The 24767-nt window shown below is 40.5% G+C and overlaps 1 protein-coding gene across 2 annotated transcripts; it reads left to right on the forward strand.

Annotated features, from left to right (window-relative positions):
* Window positions 1-1048: 1048 nt before the first annotated feature.
* Window positions 1049-23149, forward strand: reep5.L (receptor accessory protein 5 L homeolog). 2 transcript variants are annotated; one of them, NM_001096221.1, is given in 5 exon segments: window positions 1049-1461; window positions 11334-11427; window positions 19874-20012; window positions 20882-21050; window positions 22723-23149. In NM_001096221.1, coding segments are annotated over 5 exon segments (570 nt in total). In that variant the 5' UTR covers window positions 1049-1343; the 3' UTR covers window positions 22773-23149.
* Window positions 23150-24767: the final 1618 nt, after the last annotated feature.

A 24767-nucleotide genomic window follows, 5' to 3' on the forward strand; every position in this document is an offset into this window, starting at 1 on the left:
TTATGAAGTACTGTATTTTTTAAGATGGTGGTCTAAAATTTCTGTCAAAAAAACAGCGGGAATACTGGGAATTTGAAAAGATGTTTGCCCAACACCAGTGTCTTGCTGTTTGCACACCAGCCAATGTGACTTTAAAGCGGTGGATCACCTTTAAGTTTACTTTTAGTATGTTATAGAATTAGTGTTGCCACCTGTCTAGGTTTGACCCGGACAGCCCGGTAATTAGAAGGGCTGTCCAGCTCAAAACTTCCTGCCTGGTTTTCCAAATTAGGCAAACCGGGCAGGATTCCCCATGATTGATATGACGATAGTCCAATTGACAATCGTGTGTCATAGCCAGGCCCCTGACATCACAGCCCAACCCCTCCATGTAACGGTGCCACCCCTCCTAGTCATGGTCCCACCCCTCCTCATCACGGCCCCGCCCAATTCTAAGCAACTTTTCAATTGCCCTTCATTTTTTTCTTTTATTTGCCATTTTATGCCGACTTTTCCATCTTTCAAATGGGGTCACTGATCCCATCTAAAAACAAATGCCCTATATGGCTATAAAGGTATAGTTAATGTTACTTTGTTATTGTTTGGTATTACTCATCTTTCTATTCAGGCCTCTGCTATTCATATTCAGTGTTGCCACCTGGCCAGTATTTTACCGACCTGGCCGGTAAAAATGATGGTTGATCCCAATGTTATTAATAGGGGAAAAAAGATAAATATATAGGAAGGCCTGTATTCTTTTCCGGAAAAGGTGGCAACCCTATTCATTTTCCAGTCTCTTACTCAAATCAATACATGGTTGCTAGGGGAATTTGGACCCTAGCAACATGATGGCTTAAATTGCAAACTGGAGAGCTGCTGAATAAAAAAAGCTAAATAACCCAAAAACCACAAATCATAAAAAATGAGAAACAATTGCAAATAGTCTCAGTATATCACTCTCTACGTCACACCTAAAGTTAATGTAAAGGTGAACAAGCCCTTTAACTATAGTGCCTCGTGTTGCCTTGCTCGAGAGGAGCCTTATCATTTGTACTAGTAGCCTTACCCCAGAGGCTACACCCAGCAGGATAACAACAATAGCCGTGCCCATGATGGCAGCACTGCAGTGAGCTGAGGGTGGGGCTGCAGTACTTCTGAGAGGCTGAGAGCGGCAGCTGGCACACTCCCTGGACTAATGCTGACGAGCAGCTCACATTTTCCGTGACTCCGCCTGCCCCTCCTCTTTCATCAAGACTAGTCGGCCGGACGGTTGTGCGCCTGTGTGCGTGTCTAGTCAGCCAAGCGGATCGGCCATCGCATCGTCACACTATCCTGCCCGCCGCACTGACACAAACGCGAGCAGCATGGCCGCAGCACTAAAAGACAGCTTCGAGAAATTCCTTCATCAGAAGAACGTGTGCACGGACGTCTTGGAGAAGATTGAAGCCAAGACAGGGGTGAACAGGCGCTACATAGCCCTAGGTGAGACTTACAGATGGCGCAGGACTTAAATAGCCCATTGCTCCGGTAGATCAGCTGACTCCTGTGCAACTGCCTGCTGGGCGCACATGTGGCGGGATTGTGTCGTAGGGTTGCCACCTGACCGGTGTTTTACTGGTCTGTGAAAATGATGGTTGATCCCAATGTTATTAATAGGGAAAAAGGATAAATAGATAGGAAGGCCGGTATTGTTTTCAAGAAAAGGTGGCAACCCTAATTGTGTGTGAGGAGGCAGGAGGTGTATTTATATATATGTGTGAGCAGCTGTCAGTGTGTAACCAATACCATGCTGCCATGAACCTACCTCTGTCTGTGGCCTTACTCTCGCCTCACACACTGTCTGGCCTGGACTGGACTATTCTCTTAAGCATTACATTAAATTGTGACACGACCAGTGTCGTACTGGCACACCAGGGGCCCACTCAAAGACCTTAGACCAGGAGCCCACTCTCAGTACTGTTATAATTCCTCTCCTCATGCAACCTCTATTCTCCTAGTCTCTTTTCTTAAAACGCTATAATCTATTATTCAATCTATTTAGTCACTTTGTTCGCATAGCAATAGGTAATGGCCATGAAATATACCAACTGTTTTGAAGCAGGAGGGACCACTGACACCTGGGCCCACCGGGAGTTTTCCTGGTATCCCTGTGGGCCAGTCCGACACGATAGAAAAAAAATCCAAAATAACATTATGAAGTCTTGAGTATATAGTGCCCTTCTGGCCACCCCCATAGGGCCGATATTGTTGGTACAGCTAATGTACTCTTCTGGCAGACCTCATATGTAAATGGGTGAGGTGGTAAATTGTACCTGAGGGCACGAGGGGAGGCCCAATTCTAGCAGAGGAGCTTACACTCTTTCCCACAAGAGACACAAACTGGTATTCATTCTGGCTACTAATCAAGGTTTCCAATAAGAACACTTTGCATACAGGTCTGGCAGATATTACTGATTCATCAGTGTGTGTCTCCTAGTGTGCAACAGGTGCGCCGTGGATCACAGGTTCCCACATATGTGCATCTGTTTAAAAAGGATTATACCTATTGCCCCACCCACTTTTTTTTTTTTTTTTTTTGCAGCGGTGAAAGAAAATGTTATTCTAAGCGAGTTTCCAATATACATGAATGAAACCTTTTCACTGGTTGTTTGTAACTTTCTGTTCCTGTTCAAAGCAGTAGCTGTCTCTGGTCACTGCACTGCTGGTTCTGAATCTTGCAAGAGTTGTAGAGGAAGAGGCGGCTCATTAGCAGACCAGTGAAGAAGCATGCAAGGCATTTTGTGAACTGGCGTGGCTGGAGGAGGGCAGGTTTTTTTTGCTTTTACTGCAGTGTTTGAAGAGTCAAGACCAACAATGCAGAAAGTGACAAATGCTGCTTTTAATTGCAGTTGCATTTCTAAAATAACTTTTAAACCACTGAACATTTTAAATGCATATTGGAAAGCTCATTAGAATAACATTCTTTACTTATGCAAAAAGAAAAAGAATTGGCTGGAGCAATCCCCTTTTAAGGTCTGGCCACACGGAAAATTAAATATTAGGCACAGCCCCCGAAATGGAGGACTAAAATAAAAGGAATTTTTGGAAAAAGGGGAACAAACACAATAAAATAGAAACTTTTCACATAAGCATCTGGTGTAAAACGAACATTTCCAAAAATATTACACTATATGTCTATTCTCTCTTTTTTTCTCCCCTTCTTTTTGCTTCAGACCCTTAATATGATTGTCTGAAGGTCAATCAGTATCACTAGTAAAGGAGGGCTGCACCCCCAGACAGTATTTACAGGTCCCCAATTCTCCAGCATGGCTTATACTTTTGCTAAACACAGAGAGCTGGTTCTGTCAGTCATGCCTGGCCTGAGACAATGGAGTTTTGTTTACATTTTGTATGCCATCCTTTAGAGAAATCACCCTACCCTTAGTGTGACTTACACAAACATTTTTTCTCAGCTATGTTGTAGTGTCTGGAGCTGTAAGAAACTGGGCTGGTTCTGGCTTTAGAAGGAAATAAAGAATATTGTGGGGCTTGTCTTCTAGTGATACTGACACGTGCCTATCAATTGTGTTCTAGTGTCATTTCAAGGTAATTATTTGAGATCAAAATGGAGGTGTAAGTGGTTTAATTGAACATTTTTCCCCATTAACTTTGAGTACTTTTAGTTTACAGTAGCCTTACAACAGGAAAGCAGGAGAAACAAACATTTTAACATGCCATTTGTTTAAATTATTAAGCTTTGATGGATGGGATCTTTCCATTGTTTTACCACAAGGAGCACATTAGACACTGCAATTGCTATCGGAGTTCCCATTTATATAGAAAATAATGCACCGCTTATTGTAAAATATAAGAATAGTATAAGTCACCAAGGAGTTTCATGACCATATAAAAACACTAGGCCCAAATGCCTCATTTTGTTCCAACAGGGGGTACATTATTTATTATAATACACAAGATTAAGGAAGTCATGTGACACACATTACATCGCTAAGCACCGTTCATAAAGATATATTTACAGGATATTCATGGCTCTTGTGTATTCTATACAAACATGCAAAACAGGCATTTTGGATGGACTAAATAACACTTTAATTTGCAAAGTCCAGTTACGTGTTCAGAGATCAATACATATTTTGCAGGCATTTCTTCAAGAGGAAGCCTATGGTACTCTTCTATATAAAAGTCTACTTGTGAACGGGGTACTGTTTCTCTTTCAGGAGATGAGAATGATATTTAGTTGCTGTAAATCTGGGGCTGTACATAAGCCAATAAATGTGAAAATTCTCTCTGTTTGGAATGATCTGTTGCCAGTATGTTTTTCCATGAACGTCGTTGCTGAATGTAGGAGTAGATACGTTGGCTGCTTGCAAAAATCTGCAGCTAACATGTATTTGTGAGTGTTCCAAAGTAAACCTTTTAGGCTGCTTTTATATTTGCTGTAAGGGTGGGGTGCCTCCAGTAACTTTTAACTGATGTGAGATGCTGGGAGTTGTAGTTTTCAGGACATTCTTGGCTTAAAGGGGTTCTTCACCTTCCAAACACCGTTTTTCAGTTCAGTTGTTTTAAGATTGTTCCCCAGAAATAAAGACTTTTTTTCAATTACCCTCCATTATTTATTTTTTTACTGTTTTTCCAAAATCTACATTTAAAGTTGAATGTTCGTGTCTCTGGTGTTCCAGTCTGGCAGTTCAGTAATTCAGGTGCAGACTCTAAACTGTTACAATTTTGCAACATTTAGGGTAGGACTACATGTACATTTTCGCCGCGATCCGACGCACTGTGACAAAACGCCTGCAACAAAAATAAGGTAAGAGATAGAAATGTCGGATCAAGTCGCAGCGTCTGCATCCAACAGTCGTGTCGGATCAACCCTGCGACTTCATCCAACATTTCTATCTCTTATTTTTGTCGCATGTGACTTGGCGCAGGTGTTTTGTTTCAGCGCGTCGGATTGCTCCGAAAACGTCCATGTAGTCCTACCCTTAGTTGATACATTTCTCAGCAACTATTGTATCAGTTCTAACAGCTGCCTGTAATGAAACACAGGGATTCTGCTCAGCAGGGACACAGATGAAAAAATTATCAACTAAATGTGTAGAACAGTTTACAATGTCGGCGACCCCCCCTCCCCTCCCAGAGCTGCTTTAGAAGGTGAAAAATTATACAATATTAGAAAAATTGTGACATATAGAAAGTAATTTAAAAAAGTCGTTATTTCTGGTGATCTATCTGAAAACAACTAGTTGTTTGAAGGTGAACAACCCCTTTAAGGACTGAGTTAGTGAATCATATTAAATGAAATCTTGTTACCCATAGTTTTGCAATGTAAACTCTAGTGATCAGAGTGCTTCTCCTTTTCTGCTGTTGTGTTTGCTTATACATATAAGTATCTTATTTGTAATGAAACCTCTTCCTCTTTTATTGCCTCGGCTTTTTAAATAATGTTTGCTTTAAAACAGACGGTGTTTTGTCTGTACAGAGAGCCTGTAAATAAGGGTGCTCCAAGCAGGTCTAATTATAGCCCAGATCACTTTCAATGGCCTCCCCGTCTGGGCAGCCTGTATGTAAATCAATGGGGTGAGATCTGCTTCTATCACAGGCCTATTAAATTGCAAAGTGCCATAAAGGGCTGCCCAGTTATATTTCTGTATTACGGAGGCCAATAAAATCTGTTTCTGGTGCTAAAACCACACTCACGATTCCATAGATCATACTGAAGGACCATTATTAATGATTAGATAATGAACTTCAGTAGCTTTATGATAAATGAAACAGGGTGTCCATCTCCATAATATTTTTGGGTTTATACCTGGAAAAAAAACCACTTATTAAATCTAAATATTTCTGATAATGCCACTTTCCCTATAATTGATAGGAATGTGTCACTGTTTCAAGTAATGGAGGAATGCACATTTTAGCTCTTTACATAGTATTATCCAGAAATGGGTCCTTGAGTTTTCAGAGTTTTTCCATAGGTTGAGCACCATACCTGAATGCTGCTTAAAACATTTAAAAAAAAATAACTCTTTTGGAAATTGAAATGATTTGGGGTTGTTGCTATTGTTTGCAATTGGCTTTAATTTTTTTTATGGCTTTCAACATTTTATGCAGTTCTCTGTGGAATTTAGACTCTTAAAGGGGTTATTCGCCTTTAAATTAACTTTTAATATGTAGTAGAGGGTAACATTTGGAGACAATTTGCAATTGGTTTTCATTTTTTATTATATGTGGTGTTTGATTTATTTTGCTTTTTAATTCTGCAGCTCTCCAGTTTGCATTTTTGGCAATCTGGTTGCTAGGGTCCAAACTACTATAGCGTGTACATTGATTTGAATAAGAGACTGGAATAGGAGAGGGCCTGAATAGAAAGACAAGTAATAAAAAAAAATTAGCAATAACTAGATTTGTATCCTTACAGAGCATATGTTTTATAGATGGGGTCAGTGACCCCATTTGAAAGCTGGGAAGAGTTGGAAGAAGAATTTAAATAATACAAAAATTGATAGGATCCACTTCTCCACAACACACTCGTGTGACTGCAGACAGGATTAACCTTATCTCCAGCAGTGGGGAAAATGTTTTAACCTGCCCAGTTGTTGCTGTAGTTGTTTTTTAGCCCTGAGATGTCTAGCAGGTTTGCCCCAGACATGTACCAATAAGCTGCTGAGTTGGTCCAGAAGGACTGAGTTGGCAGCTTTTACCTGCCTGTATCTATCCAGTTTATCACTATACTGGAACTTCTTACAATTCCTTTCTGGTCCATGTCTGTGATACAAATGAGTTATAGGGAGTGGGTAGCCAATCACAGTTCTTCCTTCACACAGGAGAGCATAAGTTGCAGTTCCCTGTCAGGTCTGTCTAACTCATGATTGGCTAGCATTCTGCATTGCTGAGAGGTACTGGCTCTCTAAACAGTCTGGGAGAGCAGCCAGCAGGTCATAGAATTACTGGTTGGGTGGAAAGGATTTTGAGGAAATGCTTTATAAAAGCAGTTGAAAAAGCAACTTGTAGAAACACTTTACATCTGTATTTAGAAATGTATAATTCAATGGCAACTACTTGTACTGTATATGGAGGCATGAGTTTGATTGTACTCACCTACAGTGAGGCCATAGTGTGGCTTTTCACTTTATCACGTTAATTTAAAGGAGAAGGAAAGGTTGAAACTAAGTAACCAGTAAACCCTCAAAGTAATGCTGCTCTGAGTCCCCTGTCAAAAGAAACACTGCATTTCTTTCCTTCTATTGTGTACACATGGGCTTCTGTATCCGGCTTCTTGCCTTCAGCTTAAACCTCCTTGCCCCAGGCGTGAGCATGCTCAGTTTGCTCCTCTCCCCCTCTCCCTTCTCTGCTGTAGTCTGAGCCCAGAGCTATAAGTGAACAGGGAGAGACTCTGGCAGGAAGTGATGTCCCACCAAGCTAATACTGCAGCTGCTATCCTAAACAAACAGCAAGCTTCTAGAGCTTTTAACTCACGTATGGTAAAACATTCTGCAGAATAAATATAGAATTCTAGCTTGCATTATTGCAGCTAATCTATTGGCAATAAAAAGCCTCCATAGCTTTCCTTCTCCTTTAATAAGTGAGCTTTGAAAGATGTTGGCAGAAGATGGTAGTTTGGTGTTGGAATTGTTGTGTTCTTATATAATCTGCATACCAAACTGATGCATGAAACAAAAGCCTTCAAGGAGCGTTTGCTCATTTGTGTTATTAGCTAATCTTGGTGCGTAGGGCTCTTTCCTAGCTGATAAAGCTGTGTTGTTCCATTAATTCTGTATAGTAGGCTTTCTGTCTCACCCTTGTTTAGCTGGAAGTGGTGTTAATATATCAGGGGGCTTGTGTGTGCTAATACTGTCAGCCTTTAGGCTAGGGGCACACGGCGCGATTTCGCCGCGATTCTGCGCTGGGCGAGTTGTCGCTGCGGTTTTTAAGCCGAAATAGCTTTGCTAACTTTGGCGCTGGCGTCAATGCAAATCGCGGCGAAATCGCTGCGCTAATTCACACGCGGCGATTCTTTTTCTACTGTCGCCCGGAAACGCCCAGCGAGGCAACTTCGGACGACAATAGAAAACGAATCGCCGCGTGTGAATTAGCGCAGCGATTTCGCCGCGATTTGCATTGACGCCAGCGCCAAAGTTAGCAAAGCTATTTCGGCTTAAAAAACGCCGCGACAACTCGCTTAGCGCAGAATCGCGGCAAAATCGCGCCGTGTGCCCCTACCCTTAATAAAGGCTTTTATTTACACACAGATGTAGGTGTGTGTTTAAAGGATATGTTAACCTTAAAAAAAAATAATTGTAAAATTGCTCAAGGGGCTCTTATATGCACTTTTGCAATTTACGTGATTAACTGCAAGTGTAATGCATTTTGTAACAGCAACTCCACCTGCTGGTTAGTTCAGAATTTATGGATGTTGAATTTCCAGATCAGTAACCTCAGATGACTTTTCCCAGCTCTTTCCTGAGCAGAGCAACATCAGAGCAGTTCTCTGTTTCCTTCTGAATGTATCTCACGCTGACAGTAAATTCAGAAGAACTGATGAGCAGTTGGCGCTGCTATTAAAAATTCATTATATTAGCAGTTTATAAACAATCTAATAGCTTTGAAACCAAAAAAAAAAAAATCATGTAAATTGCAGAAGTGTTTAGAAAAGCAACCTGATCAATATTACATACATTTTATTAAGGTTTATGTTTCAGCATACCTTATTTCTAATTTCTGTCTGGTTATACCCACAAGTGTTTAGTTGTGTGTCACAATCGTTTTTAATTGCAGTGTTTCAGATTCAACTGGCCTTCATTCTGGGCCCCCATCCATAGCTCCATGCTCCCCAGCATCACAGATTTTAACCACTGACCTAAAGCAACACTGATGCCAAAGTGCTCCTATCTCTTAATGTAAAAGAATCCATGATATTTCTGTTGTCAGTAGGTTAATTCTTTGTGCCAAGCAGATGAAGAAGTATTGTCTGCAGATAATAAGCAAAACAGGAGACCCATAATATCATGTTAAGCCACCGATGTAGCTGCAGTGTCTTTTAAACTATTTGTAGGGGTTTCCTTTCTCAAGTGGAGAATGTGATCTGGGGGTAATGTAAGAAAAAGCAAAAAGTGAACTAATCCATGGGAACCAATGTGATATTTGCAGGTGACCGCTAAATGCTACATACTGATTGGTTGCTGCAGTTGAATATATCTTAAACTTTATTACATAACCTTGATAACACATTTTTATATTTATATTGCTTAAAAGAGAAAAATAATGAAATATAATATAGGCTTCATTACATGGAATTAAAAAAAATTTCTAAGTGTAATCAATTAATAGTTCACTACCACTGATGAATTAAAGGAACAGGAACACCAAAAAAAATGAAATTGCTTCAAAGTGATTAAAATATAACGTACTGTGGTTCTGCAATGGTACAATGGGTGTGTGTGTAGCCATGGGGCAGCCATTCAAAGCATAGGTTACATATAACAGATGCACTCTGTGCTATACCATTGCATTCATATACAGAGCTTGTCTGTTAGGTAACCTGTGCCTTTCCTCATTTTTCAGCTTGAATGGCTGCCCCCATGGCTACACGGCAGCTTGTTTATATCAACTATAGTAGAGTTTCTGAAGCAAACGCATAACTTTTATCTTAGTTTGAAACAAGTACAAGGTACTGTTTTATTATTTCAGAGAAAAAGGAAATCATTTTTAGAATTTTGGATTATTTTGCTAAATCTATGGCAGTGATATGTTGTGGTAGCCCACAGCTTAAAAGCAGAACTAACAGCTGCTGTGGATAAACTGCTGAAGGGTCTGATCCAGTGTTTAATGTGGCTCTACAAAGTACAATTCCCCCAATGCGTATCACTCTAGCCATGATTTAAATAAAGCATCCAAACTAGAATTGACAGAAATATGAAATTTGATTAAAGCTTGCTGGTGGCTGTGCAGTGAGATTCCTAGTCAGTTTAGATTTGTAGCCAAACCCCTTGCCAGGCATGTTTTACCTGCTGTGCGGGGGCAGTTACACAGAGCACTAACACTTGGCACCACTAATAGTAACACAGAGTTGCTGAATGGAACAACTTACTGCACTTAATCAAGACCAGTAGCTCCATACGATTACAGTTCTTCTGCACAGGTTTGAGCTAAATCAGAGAACTTTGGCCCTTCTGATTTTACTGAACTACAATTCCCAGAATCCCCTGTTGAAGGAATGCTAAAAGCTGCATTTTCTCAGCAGTGGAAGAGACATGATTTGGAGATCCTCTCAGAATCTCTCTTTTACACTTCCCCGTACAAAAGCTGTTTGTGCCCCTGGGAGAGGGGTTTGGTGGATGCTGGGAAATAGGATGCACACACACACATACACACATACACGGTACACAACAGCTGATTCTGTTAGTCCGGGAGTGTGTGTTATTTGAAGGAGGAGGAGAAATGACAGGGCTGTGATTTTTGGCAGTTGCAAAGGGGAGGTGCAGACTGATCCAGCTTTACTCTCTGCAAGATGTTGCGCTTCCTGGGAGCAGGTAAGGGCCCCAGTACATTCTTTACAAACCAGCTGCTTTTGGACCTTTTTGGTTCAGTCTCGCCTCGTTAAAATTATAGGCTGTTCCTTTGAGAAAATAGTGCCTTTCTTTTCATGACTTAGTAAGGCCTTATCAGTATGGGAATAGTTTGTTGGCATACGGTAGCCTTTCAGGTGGAAGCAGCTGCCAGTTAAGGAAGGTACAAGGCAGCCCCTGCCCATATTGCTCATGTAATAAATGTTTGGGGTATTTATGAAAGTGTAAAAAAGGTGTAAGGGTGTACATTTCTTAATTCTTGCTTCCCAATCATGTAAAGGTGTATATTTATTTGGGGTTGCAGGCTAACCGCTAAAAAGACTTATTATTTTTACAAAACCTCAAACCTGGCTTAACCCATTAAAGACAATGGAACAAATTCCTTATACAACACTAGTTTTTGCACTCCTGTTTTTTAAGGCCAACACCTTATTTATACGTATTTGTGGTTTCTACACAACAGTTATCCCAGCACCCTTTTCCCAGTTCATGCGATGGGTGATGGGGCTCCTGTTTAAGGTGGCAGTAGAACCACACAACTGTGAGAAATGACTTGCATTTGTTTAGATTGGGATATAATAGAGTATCCATTTGAATAGGGATTGTATTACGGTTGTGTTTTCTGGATACATTGTTTTTATAGTTGGGTATATTGTGGGGAGTAATCATAATGTAGTAATGCAGTGATACATGCTCCTGTGGATATATAACTTGTGTACATGTTGTGCATTAAGTATATGTTTTTAGCCAATATTTTTCATTTAAAATTCTATTTTCTCTGTCCCACAGCAATCATTGGTATTTTGGCAATTTATCTTGTCATCGGATATGGAGCCTCCCTGCTCTGCAACCTGATTGGATTTGCTTACCCTGCATATGTTTCGTAAGTGTTTAATATTGCCTGTCTGTTTACATTTTGGCTTCTGTCAGCCTCCCGTTATTGCTGTTTAAGAGGCAGGAGTCTGTTCTATGATCCTTATATTGTGATACTTAATGCTTTCTGGTGGTTGTTCATTAATCACATCAGTCCCTTCTTCAAATCCATATCTCAATCCCACAACCACTGGGATCAATACATCCAGAGCCATTTAACCTGTCTTAGAGGAAACAGAAGTACCTGGAGGATACCCACATAATTATTGGAATATGTCCTGATACCTGAGTATTTATATGCTATCGGCTGCTAGGACATTTGTAAATGTGGGGGAAATTAATAAGGGACATAAGGGCTTATGCAAAGTGAAAAGAAGAGCACTTTAGGGGGTGTATGTCTGGAACTGGCCAGGTGTATGTTTTGGCCAAAAAGAATGGCTTGAATGGGAAACTGTGTTTTATTAAATTTGGTACTTCCAGCTTAATTCAATCAATATTAGCCATTACAATATCAAAAATATTAATAATTGAAACACCGGAAGGCAAACAAAATCCAGGCTGTCCTCCTGTTGGGGGGGTCCCATTGTATAAGCCAAAAAGAGAGAATTCTCTGCATGTTCTGTCAATGCATTAGCCAATAGCTTTGTTGGCAAATTTTTCATCTAGCAATGATATAAATGTGTTTACTAATTCCTGGTACAGTATGCATTACATGGCTGACAGAGGATTTCGTGTTGATTGGGAAATTGTTTGTGTAGGATGACCAAGCTTTTATCACCCATGTCTCCTAAATGTCAAGCAAAAGGGTTTCCTGTTTGGTTTTAAATTGCTTGTTACACCATAACCCAGTAACTATGTAACCCCTTAAAGGAGGAGGTAAGTGCAATGGGGGTGCCAAGTTTGTGCATCTTTTCTCATTTAGAAGAAAGGACTGCCCTTTTAGACTTGAGGAACATAATTTACACCTGAAACAGATCATTTTTGTTAACTGTTCTAGAATTCTGTCACTTGTTGTGTCATGCAGCAGCTGTTTCATGCCGAGGACATAGATGACTCCAGCAATATCTGAGACTGAACTGCTGTAAAGCTTGGTCTCGTACCTGCAGAGCCTGTGTAAAAAGTGTATAGTCTTATTGGAATATGGTTTGTTTAGAGGCATAGTCAGACGCTAGTCTTGTGATTGTGTTTATTCTGACAGCTAGGACTTTGATTTGCATTATGACAGTGAGGAAAGAGCTGCTAACTGCAGAGGAAACAGTCTAACAGTCAACACTGACTGAGTACACCCTGGGATTTGAGTTATCAGGCAGACAAATGGTTAAAATGTCATGTTTTTTTTTAATAAAACTTGCTTTAATTATAAAAACATGGGATATCAGAATAGCAAACACAAAATCCAGTCTGTTTAGAGGAAAGCTGTCTGGGCACGGATGGATTCCTAAACAGCTACATTGTAGTTCAGCCTTTCCCCTGTACACAAAATGTATTATTATTAGGGATGCAGCGAATCCAGGATTCGTTTCGGGATATGGACGAATCCTGGTGCATGGCCGAACTGAATCCAAATCCTAATTTGCATATGTAAATCCGACGTGGAAAGGGAAATCACGTAACTTTTTGTCACAAAACAAGGAAGTAAAAAACATTTTTCCCACCTTTTCCGTTCCCGCCCCTAATTTGCATATGCATTCGGATTTCGGTACAGTATTCTGCGGAATCTTTCACAAAGGATTCGAGGATTCGGCCGAAACACAAAAAGTGGATTCAGTGCATCCCTAATTATTATATTGTATCTAAAAGTGGCCAACTGTTACCTCACACATACTGTACATCTGGTCATACAGACACATATTGTCACATTGTATTTGTATGTTAATCTGGGCAGAGTACTGGCAGACTGCCCCCATGGTCAGGGAATCCGTGTCTTTCTGCATGAAACCTGACCGCTTTGTGGGTATTAAGCAGGTGCCCGACTGATGCAGGACTCTATTCTTTTACTTTCTGTATTTGTGTGGCACCTGTTCCTTTCCCTTGTGAATAAGGTATTGGCATATTATGAAATGAGAGGTTCAGCGTCTCTCCTACAAAAATGTATTATTACATTGGATCTGAAAGTGGCCAACCTCTAACTGACAGATTTGGGCAGACCTATCACTTTGTCCTCTACCAGGGCATTGCAACAAGGTGCATTAGCAGATCAAATTTACATTTTTATAGATCATCTCCAATAAATAATAGGCATGCCTGCACTTGGATATGGGCAAAAACACCCAACTACATCTGGGCAGTTGTGCCAGCTTAAGCATACAGATTAACCATCCCCAGTGCAATCAATCTAATTATTAGAAAATCAGAACAATTTGTTCTTTAGGTCACTTGCTTCAGATTTTTTAGTGTTAGTGACCCTAACTGACTTGATGCTGCCATGAATCCTTGGGTGACCCTGAAAGAGAGCTGTTGAGATGAAACACTAGTATTGGCTAGTATTAGCAGTATAAAACTGCACATTTTTTCAGAAACCACTAAAAATAGAAATTTCAGGTAAAATGCAGAAGGTCTTTGAAACCAAAAAATTAAATTGATGTAAATGTACCCAGTTCTTCTCAATCTCCAGCAGTGGACATACAGTATGGCTGATGTACATGTACATGTGTGCAACATGTGTGCAGTGGTATAGGCAGAAATGAGAGGTTCTTCTTGTGGCCGCAATTACATGAGTTCTGTTCTGTACATATTCCACTTCAGCCTAAATATTATTATTGTGCAACCTGATGTGTGTGAAGAAAGTAGGGCAGAAATACAGTGGTGTAACTTCAGAGAACCGAAAAAAACTTTGGGGGCTTTAGTGTAGGCAGTCCCTCCTTCACCCTGCCCGCTTGCTCATCAAACTTAAAGAAGAACTAAACACTAAAAATGAATATGGCTATAAATGCCACATTTTATATACTGAAATTATTGCACCAGCCTAAAGTTTCAGCTTGTCAATAGCAGCAATGATCCAGGACTTCAAACTTGTCACTGGGGGTCACCATCTTGAAACAGTGTCTGTGACACTCACATGTTCAGTGGGCTCTGAGCAGCTGTTGAGAAGCTAAGCTTAGGGCTTGTCACAAATTATCAAGCAGAAAATGAGGTTGGTCTGTAATATAAGCTGATGCTACAGGACTGATTATTAAATTCTGATGCTAATTGCACTGGTTTCTGTACTGCCATGTATTAATTACTAATCAGCCTTATATTGTGACATTTCTATTCTATGTGTACTGTATATTGTGAGTGGGTCCCTAAACCAGTAAGTGACAGCAGCACAGAGCATGTGCAGTGAATCAGCAGAAAAGAAGATGGGGAGCTAATGGGGCATCTTTGGAGACACAGATCTTAACTGCTAAAGGGCTGTGGTTGCCTTGGGCTGGTGCAGAAGCACAAAACATAATGTACAACATTTCTAATCTACTTCTTTAATTTTAAACTATACTCTAGTTCTCCTTTAAGCCAGCAGAAGGGGTTGGGGAGGGGGGGGGGAAATACGTTACAGTAAACACCACCACAGTCTGGGCCCCCTCTGCTCCATGGTAGTCATGCCGCTGCAGTAATACTAAATAAGTGCTAGCATTGGGGAATAATTCTCTTCTCTTTCACATGGTTGTTTAACTAGCAAAGATTTTAAATTTGCTGTCATTTCATTTACTAGGAGAATGGCTTCCCGTCCCACATATGGTATTTGTGTGCAAGTCACACTTAACATGAGGTTATCTCAGGTAATCTTCAATCTAGAGAATAAACTGCCTGCTCGGAAAATTGCCACATTGTGAGTTACAACACTATCGGGCACATTTACTATGGGTCGAATATCGAGGGTTAATTAACCCTCAATATTCGACCATCGAAGTTAAATCCTTCGACTTCGAATATCGAAGTCGAAGGATTTACTGCAATTCGTTCGATTGAAAGATTAAATCCTTCGAAACTAACAATTCGAAGGATTTTAATCCATCAATCGAACGATTTTCCTTCGATCACAAATTGCCTAGAAAGCCTATGGGGACCTTCCCCATAGGCTAACATTGGTGCTCGGTAGGTTTTAGGTGGCGAAGTAGGGGGTCGAAGTTTTTTTTAAAGAGACAGTACTTCGACTATCGAATGGTCGAATAGTCAATCGATTTTTAGTTCGAATCGTTTGATTCGAAGGTCGAAGTAGCCAAAAAAATACTTCGAATTTCAAAATATTTTTCCTTCTAATCATTCACTCAAGCTTAGTTAATGTGCCCCTATGTATAGGAATTGTATTCCAGCAACATTTGGGAACACGGTTTTAAGAAACAGTGCTAAAGGGGGACTCTGGGACTGGTGATATAATAGCTATTTAGAAAGCCTAGCAATCTGTTTTAATCTCGCTTAATTTCAGAGTCCGTGTATAAATCTATTTGGCAGTCAAGCAGTTAATGTAGAGATTGTGTATCATGTGGGTTTGGGTCATGTCAGGATGTGGTTTTTCATCCGGCTGATCAAGCTTCCAAGTGAAATACAAATCTCACTCAATGTCTGCCTGCAACATGTTTGGGGTAGAAGAGGTATATCAATCTCACCATGAAATACAACTCCCAGAATCCTTAGCCAGTCTTTGGATCATGAACTTGAAAGATTTGCTTTCCCTACTGTATCAGCATAATAATGGAAGTATATTAAATACCCAGTATAGGTGCTTGATATAATGCAGAGCAGTTTTCTCTGAGGTGGCATCTCTACTGGGCTGAGTGTATGTATGTGACAGGATTAGGGGAGAGCAGTAAGGATGGCAGAAGTATAAAGCTCTTCTCTATTATATGGCTACTCTATCTCATATGTTACATACAGCAGCCCTTTCAGGAGCACAATGTTGTATTAAAGGGGTTGTTCACCTTCAAACAACTAGTTGTTATCAGATAGATCACCAGAAATAACGACTTTTTCCAATGACTTTCTATTTTCTATGTGTCACGGTTTTTCTAATATTGAAGTGTAAAGTGTCATTTCTCTCCTTCTGAAGCAGCTCTGGGAGGGGGGGTCGCCGATCCTGTAAACTGTTCTAAATTGATACATTTAGTTGATACATTTCTTATCTTTGTCCCTGCTGAGCAGAATCTCTGGGTTTCATTACAGGCAGCTGTTAGAATTGATACAATTGTTGCTAATACTCCAGAGATGCTGCTGAGAAATGTATCAACTAAATGTTGCAAAATTGTAACAGTTCAGAATCTGCACCTGGATCACTGAGCTGCCAGACTCAAACACCAGAGACAGGAACATTCAACTTTAAACTTAGATTTTGGAAAAAACGTAAAAAATAAATAATGGAAAGTAATTGGAAAAAGTCATTATTTCTAGGGAACAATCTAAAAACAACTAAATTGAAAAAAGTGTTTGGAAGGTGAACAACCCCTTTAAGGGGTATTTTGTGCATTTCTGTTAGAATAGACATTGAATTCCTAAACCGTTCTCATTCATTGTGAGACTTTAGCTGTTATTAATCATTTTCAAGTTTTTATTGAATTACAGTTTAAAATCTCAGTGCCCATTTCTTGGCCATGCCCCACTGACTGTATTCTGTGAGCCATCCTACACAGAGCTAAATGCTTACTAAATGATGTGTCTTTAATGAGATGTGTCTAAAGCAGAGACGCACTGTTGGTTTGTTAGTTCGTTAGTTAGTTCGTTAGTTAGTTAGTTCGTTAGTTAGTTAGTTAGCATGTGCTGCCAAAGGGAGCCCCATTTTTATACGACATATGCTGTATCTAGCAGAACATAGAATATCTCTGTGCAAGTTGATAAAAGAGCAGGTTTTTATAGGCCACAGAAAACCTTTTGCTGATCACTGTGATACCCCAGTGCAGGGTGTTGTGGAACTAGAAGAATACACACACACACATGGCAGACTGCAGGGTAGAAATCAGTTTTATTCCTGTTCTCTCCACACTGTCTGCAAATGAACATTTAACAATCTAACCAGAACATCACAATGATCACCTGCCAGTCAGAGCAGCAAAGTGCATGTATTAATAATCCTTAATTCTTACTGTAATGCTGGAACCCAGGGGCTGACTTGTTTACTCACGGATACTCAGGGGGGAGCAGCTGTCGTTAGATGGCAGAGTATTTGATTAATGGTGTACAGATAGTATTGCGCCCCCCCATGGTATCACACCCACACCATTGCTGGGCACCACTACTATCCTTTTTCTTAGGGCAATGGCACACAGGAAGATTTTGGGCTTGCGGGTGGCAAAATGCTGGCAATTGCCCCTCAATTGATTTTAATGGTGATGGACTGTACTTTGGCAGTGCACTCACGTCTCATTGGCACTGAGTAGGGTTGCCACCCAGCCGGTAAAACACCTGCCAGGGCCAGGGCCGGTATTACAAATTTACCGGCATTGTAGCTGCCGGTAATTTGTAATACCATTTACAAAATCCCCTGCCCGCCCATGAAAACGTACATGCTTCGGGCGGTGGCCCGCCCCTTGTGACGCGACTCCACATGACTCTGCCCCCTTTGCGGCACTCCTCATCAGCTCCACCCCTTTTGCGCCCGCCCCTTTCTTTTTCGCCCCCACCAGTGGCCGGTAATTTATTTATTTATTTTTTAAAGGTGGCAACCCTAGCACTGAGTGTTTCCCACTGTTTCTTTTTCTTTGTAATGGCACAGCTGGGTGCAGACAATTCCAGTTAGAGTCAATGAATGGCAGTTCTCAATGGCTTAACTAAATGTTTCATATTGTATGATCTTGTATTTAACTTGTATTTATCACAGGTGGGTTCAATACATCAGGCTCAGTTTTTCAAATTCCTGCAGTTTTTCAAATGCCTTGTGCATGGCCATTGTACCCAATATGTGACGCCCCATGTGCAGTGACCCATCTGAGACATCTGCTTTTATTTTCCAAGACAGAACATTATTTGGGGGGTTGCAATGTATTGCATGGTGCTGGAATTGGGGGGCCTGTGCAGAAAAGCTATATATATTGTGCCGTGTTTTTAGGGTTGGGCAGATTATTCGATTTGCTTATGGAGTGAAAGAAATCTCAAGTTTTCATCCCATTGGCATTTAATACAATGGAAGATCTGCCAGGCTCTTTGCTTGCTTGTTAAAGCAAAATGTTTATTCAAGACTGCAAACAAACTTTCTTTAATATCCGGTTTTCAAATCCCTTTTGCCAAAGTATAAGAGCCAGGCAGCATCTCCCAGCCCTTCCTTTAGTTTAGCAGAAGCCGTACAGTCCATGTCAGCTAGGGTTGCCACCTGGCCGGTAAAAATGATGGTTGATCCCAATGTTATTTATAGGGAAAAATGTTAAATATATAGGAAGACCGGTATTATTTTCTAGAAGTGGTGGCAACCCTAATGTCATCTAATGAACAGATGGGCTTCATCATGTCCCCCAGGAGAATGAAAGCAGTGCCTAGTGCAGTTCTAATGCTCTGTCACCTCTGTGTCTGTCTGTCTGTCTGTCTGTCTGTCTGACACCAGGATTAGGAAGAAATTCTCATCACATTAGCGTAGATCTGTCTTTATTGAATCATGTTATTGTGTGGGAAGGAGAAGGCACATGAAGTAATGGCAAATGGATTGGAATATAATAAATGTCCCTTCACTGCTGCCTGGCACAGTTAGGAAAGGTGGAACTTTGACTGAAACATCTGCATTTTTTAAGCTTAAAGCAGCCCTGAAATTTCAGCCCCACTTCTACTTAGGGCACTAGATATTGGGTTGCTGCCAAGGTAACAACTAGAATTCCAGTGCTCCATTAGCAATATGCCTGTATATTCTGTCTGTTCTAGTGGCCTTTAATGTCACTTGTAATAGACATGCCATATTAAGCACTCTTCTGCAGCACTGGGTTTCACTGTGTATATTTTCTATTGTTTCAATTAATTGGAGTGAGTGCGCCACCTTGTGGCCTGATAAATCATGTACATTACATACATTACAGCATGGTAACTAAATGTTCTCTTGCCAAATACCCGAGACCGAGTGTTGCATATATATCACTACTAGTGCAATTTTTTAAAGGTGAAGAAATAAAGTGCTGCACTTCCATATACATGTGATCCCTTGGATGTGTGCGCCTAAAGGGCAACTCCACTCCAAAATTCTAAGCAACTATCCAATATGTGTTTATTTAAAAAATGTTTTATGGTTTTCTTCTCATATGGACAGCAAAGAACAGTTGCAATGGAGAGAATGGCAATAAATAAATGGAAAAGACAGAGTAAACCTTAGTTAGAAGGAAAGGTAACATCACTGGGGTCTGGCAAATTGTTTGGCACCCCCAGTCATTCACATGTTCCATTTCTAATGTAGGGAATATACATTCAGAGCTTCTCTAATATTAATCTCAATGTGCAGTTTGTGCCTTTTGAGGGAATTGCATTTACCTGAGTGATTATATTGAATATCTGATTGTTTCTCTCCCCACCAGAATCAAAGCGATTGAGAGCCCCAATAAAGATGACGACACACAGTGGCTGACCTACTGGGTTGTTTATGGAATCTTCAGCATCATTGAATTCTTTGCGGACATATTCCTGTCTTGGTTCCCCTTCTACTACATGATCAAGGTTTGCTTTCCCTCCTGCTGCCCATGCTGTTATGTGAATATACTGAGATCTTTCTCAAGGTTCCTTCCTAAATCATTCATAGACTGAGATGCTGGTTTATAACCTGGTCAGCAAGTAGCTACACCATAAACCCACACTGTTTGTTTACTCCCAACTACACAACATGCAGTTACTGCCCATTCCCTGTCTTTTTGCTCTGCCAGTGAACCACCAACTCTTTTATATAGGATTTCCTTAAAGAAAATACAGCCCTCCCACATACCTAGCTCTAATATTCATCTGAAATTAAAGGAACAGTAAAATGAAATTGTTTTAAAGTAATAAAAATATAATGCAGTGTTGCCCTGCACTAGTAAAACTGCTTCAGAAACACTACTATTTTTTATATAAATAAGCTGCTGTGTAGCAATGGGGGCAGCCATTTAAATGAGAAAAGGATCAGGTTACACAGCAGATACAGCTCTGTAGAACATTATGGTGTTATCTGTTATCCATTATTAAACCTGTGTCATAGCCTTTTTTCAATTTCTGCCATTGCTACACACTTTAATTGGTGTTACTGTTCCTTTAAACACATCCAATGTCTGACTGGGACAACAAGTGCCCACCCAAAACCTAATATCAAGGGCCCCATTCCCATTGACTACAATACTAAGGTATGTTCAGGTAGGAGAATTGACACTTGCTGGTAGCACAGATTTCTCCCCATGTGTCATCACTCATACTGTCATGGGATGGGGAGGGGCATATATCAGGTATTTGATGTTTCTTCCAGGCACATGATTGTTTTTTTTGTTTGTTTTTTTTACCCTAGTCAGTCCCTGGCTGAGGCCTTGGATAATATCTCTTGCTTTCTCTGTCCCATACAGTGTGGATTTCTGCTGTGGTGCATGTCTCCCAGCCCCTCCAACGGTGCTACACTCATCTACAAGAAAATCGTTCGCCCCTTTTTCCTAAAGCATGAGGGGGAGATGGACCGCCTTGTAAAGGACATTAAAGACAAAGCATCTGAGACTGCCGACACCATCACTAAAGAAGGTAATGCCTATCTGCTTATCCCTGTGCTTTTATAATGTGGCCTGCCTTGAGTTGCGCTGCCCACCTCTATTCATCACAAATGCAATAACATTTATATGTTCTACAGACGTGTGTGTGTGTATATATATATATATATATATATATATATATATATATATATATATATATATATATATATATATATATATCTATATATATATATATATATATATATATATATAAATAAATAAAACACTATAAACTGCAGCTCATCCCTTTTTTTATTGGGTGCACGTGGGTGAGGCTTGATAAACAAATTACATAAAGTTTGACCCCAGCACTCCAATATAAAACCGAGAGAGAGAGAGAGAGAGAGAGAGAGAGCCCACTGCCCTGTAAAGCTTTTACTTTGTTTCATTCCATTGCCTGCTGTGCTGCTCCCACAACCAACAACCTAAATGAGATTCTGAACCCCCAGGGCTAAGATCCTGTACCCCTCAGAGTACTTGTATGCTTGTTCATCAGGGAGCCTAGAGGCGGAGGGGTTGTATTTCTTTTTGTATACTGACTCTGAAATACGGGAAGAGGTACAGAAGCCTATGAAAGTAATTGACGAAAGCAAATGTGAGGGCTTTAGTTCCCCTTTAAGCAGTAACGTGTTTAACAGATATTCATTGACAGTTAGATCCAATATATATTATAGGGGGACTTCCTTTCCTAGCAGATGAATTAGAGGTCACTTAAATAACTGATCCCAGTACAAACAAAATAACTGCCTTTTCCACAAATTCTGCATGTAGAGAGACATGATGTCTGATGAGAGTGAGCTTGAATACATCTTCTATTAAAAAGGAGCCTCCTATAAGATATATTGGATCATTCACCTGAATGAAGAGAGAATGAAGAGAAACAGATGCTGAGAGAGGGATAGTGAAGATAAACTTGATTATTTCAGAAACGATAGAGAATTTTCAATTGATTGTATTTAGAAAGTTTCATATTTCAGTAGGCTGAAGCTTATATTAAATTTAATTTTCGCAATAGTTCCCCTTTAACCTGAGGCTGCTCAGCACGGGGGGGGGGCAGATTTATCAATGGTAGAATTCCAGATGTTTTTTTTTTTTTATAATTCACAAATTAGATTTTCCTCGAAATTCAATTTGGGGGTTACTTATTTAAAAAATCGAATACGGAAAAATCCGACAAATTTTACTGTTTTTTTTTTAAAATTTACTCAAATTGATTTTGAACAAACTTGATTCGAGTTTTTTCTCTGAAAAAAACTTAATGTCAGAAAGGCTACAAACCTCTCCAAATTTGTCACTGGACCTCTCCCATTGACTTTTAAATGAATTTGGCAGGTTTTAGGTGGCGAATAGTCAAATTTGAATTCTTAAAGGGCCAGAGTATGATAAATCTCGAAAATCAAATTAGAATTTTTTAAAAAAAACTGGAATCGAGTTTGGATAATTCCCTAGTCGAATTTGACAGTTTTGACCATAAAATTTGAATTTTTCAATTCAACCCATAATAAATCTGCCCCATAAAGTTAAAAGAATTCTTGCTCTGAATTGGGAGGTTTGGGCAGACACTGGGCAGATCTCATGCCTCTCTCTTTAGCTGCATTGTGGTTACTGAACTTTGCCTTTATATAACACCCAATGTCTGACTGTCTCTCTATCTCTCGTTTCAGCTAAAAAGGCCACCGTGAACCTGCTGGGGGATGAGAAGAAAAGCAGTTAAATTCCCCAAAACAAGAAGGGTCCCATATAAGCAGCTAACTATTATAGGGGACTGTGATCATTTAACCACTCACGTGCCACACAGCCTGAAATCCATTGCAGCACATCCGTGTCAGAGCTCTGGCATTCAGGCTACGTGGCACCAGGGGGGTTACTATTGTTGCCTTGGATACCTTTTTTGATATGAAGAAAGACTGTGTTGACGTAGTTGTACTATTTTGTGCTGTTGTCTGTAGAGATGACTGAGATTTTTATTTAACAGCAGTCAGCAGTGTCTCGAGCTTGTCCCACATCTTACTCTGTGCGGGAAAGACTTTTAACATGTATTGTCTGGTCCTGCATCCAGTGGGCTGGAATAAATGAAGTACCTGTCACTCACCTCTTCTTGTCTGCTCTGGAATGTGTGTGTGTGTGGGGTGGATACATATCTGGGTGTGTCTGGCTGTAGAGCCTCGGTTTGTATACACTCTACAGAAACTTACACATGATCACACTTCAGAGGTAGAAGTCACATAAAATAACTAGAGTGGGTATAATCATCATAAGCTTGTGGGATCCACAACAGACACTTCAAAGCAGTAGAATGAAAGACTGGGGTTCCCATCAAAGCAGTAGAATGAAAGACTGGGGTTCCCATCAAAGCAGTAGAATGAAAGACTGGGGTTCCCATCAAAGCAGTAGACTGAAAGACTGGGGTTCCCATCAAAGCAGTAGATTGAAAGACTGGGGTTCCCATTGCAGGATAAAAAGAACTCCTGCACCACCTTCCCAAGTTTGGTGAATTCTCTCACAGCACCGTGAGTACCAGCAAAACACACGTTTGGGGTCACCCTGTACTCCCCATACTTGATCATTCTTTGGGGGATTTTCCAGCCTTAGTCACTGCAGCCCCTCCATCTGGGAGTTCTTTCTGTGGAGAGGTAACCCTCCTGCCCTGTGTCCTGCTCTTCCTAATCAGAATTAAATACCCTTCCACACACACAGACTTTCAATGGAACATGAGCTCCAATATGTCAGCTGGACAAAGGGAACGGAGCACCTGTCTGTTCCTTCCATAACAATACAGCTTTCAGGACCTGGCAGCAACGCTTATTGAACAGAGAAAACCTTGTCTTTAGCATGACTCAAACCAACTAGCATGCTCCCCCCACATCTACTGAATGCAAAACATGCTTTTTCACATTTCTCTTTGATTACACATAAAAGTACCATGAAACCATACAGCTGAACTCTTCATTTTCCTTTACTGAGGCCACAGTCAGCTCTAGTGCATTATAACAATACAGACAGACTATGAGAAGTAAAGCCTGGAGACTATTTGTATGGAATATGCCTAGAAATCCTGCCCAGTACTTCAGGTGGCCATACACGGGCCAATATAAGCTGCCGACAAATTGTCGTTATACTTTCATAGACTCTTGGGGGGAAAGAATGAATAATAATATATAATACACAAAAGCCATGAATATCCTGTAAATTATATCCTTATAAACGGTGAGTTCTGATGTCATATTTCTGTCACATGACTCACTGAAATTTGTGTATTATAATAAATAAAGTACCCCCGGTTGTAAAATATGAGGATATTATACGTTACCTCGGAGTTCCATGACCTGTATAAAAACACTCGGCCTTCGGCCTCGTGTTTTTATATGGTTATGAAACTCCTCGGTAACTTATAATATCCTTTATATTTTACAAGAGGGGGTACTTTATTCACTATATAATCTACAGTCTGGTTATTTCCCTATGGGACCAGACTGTAAATTATATCCCTATAAACGGCGCGTTCTGACGTCAGAACGCGCCGTTTCTAAGCTAGAGAGAGTGAGCACTTGCCGCTGCTGCTCTCTTCCTCCACTCTGCCCCCCTTCTTTCTAATTCCCTGCCTCAGCTCTTCCTTACCACCGGCGCGCTCCTCCTGTCTCACTATCTCTCGGCTGCTTCGCTCTCAGGTCCTGCTCTACCTGCCCCCTCAGTGTCTGTTTAGTCTAGG

Source organism: Xenopus laevis, chromosome 1L (genome assembly GCF_017654675.1).
Source record: "Xenopus laevis strain J_2021 chromosome 1L, Xenopus_laevis_v10.1, whole genome shotgun sequence".
Classification (NCBI taxonomy): Eukaryota; Metazoa; Chordata; class Amphibia; order Anura; family Pipidae; genus Xenopus; species Xenopus laevis.

What these genes read in the sequence shown, in the direction of transcription:
- reep5.L (XM_041582974.1), top strand. Translation starts at nt 10,487, where the DNA reads ATGTTGCGCTTCCTGGGAGCAG. An exon ending in GTTGCGCTTCCTGGGAGCAG is followed by an intron (nt 10,509 to 11,333) that starts GTAAGGGCCCCA and finishes TCTGTCCCACAG; the next exon opens with CAATCATTGGTATTTTGGCA. An exon ending in GCTTACCCTGCATATGTTTC is followed by an intron (nt 11,428 to 19,873) that starts GTAAGTGTTTAA and finishes TCTCCCCACCAG; the next exon opens with AATCAAAGCGATTGAGAGCC.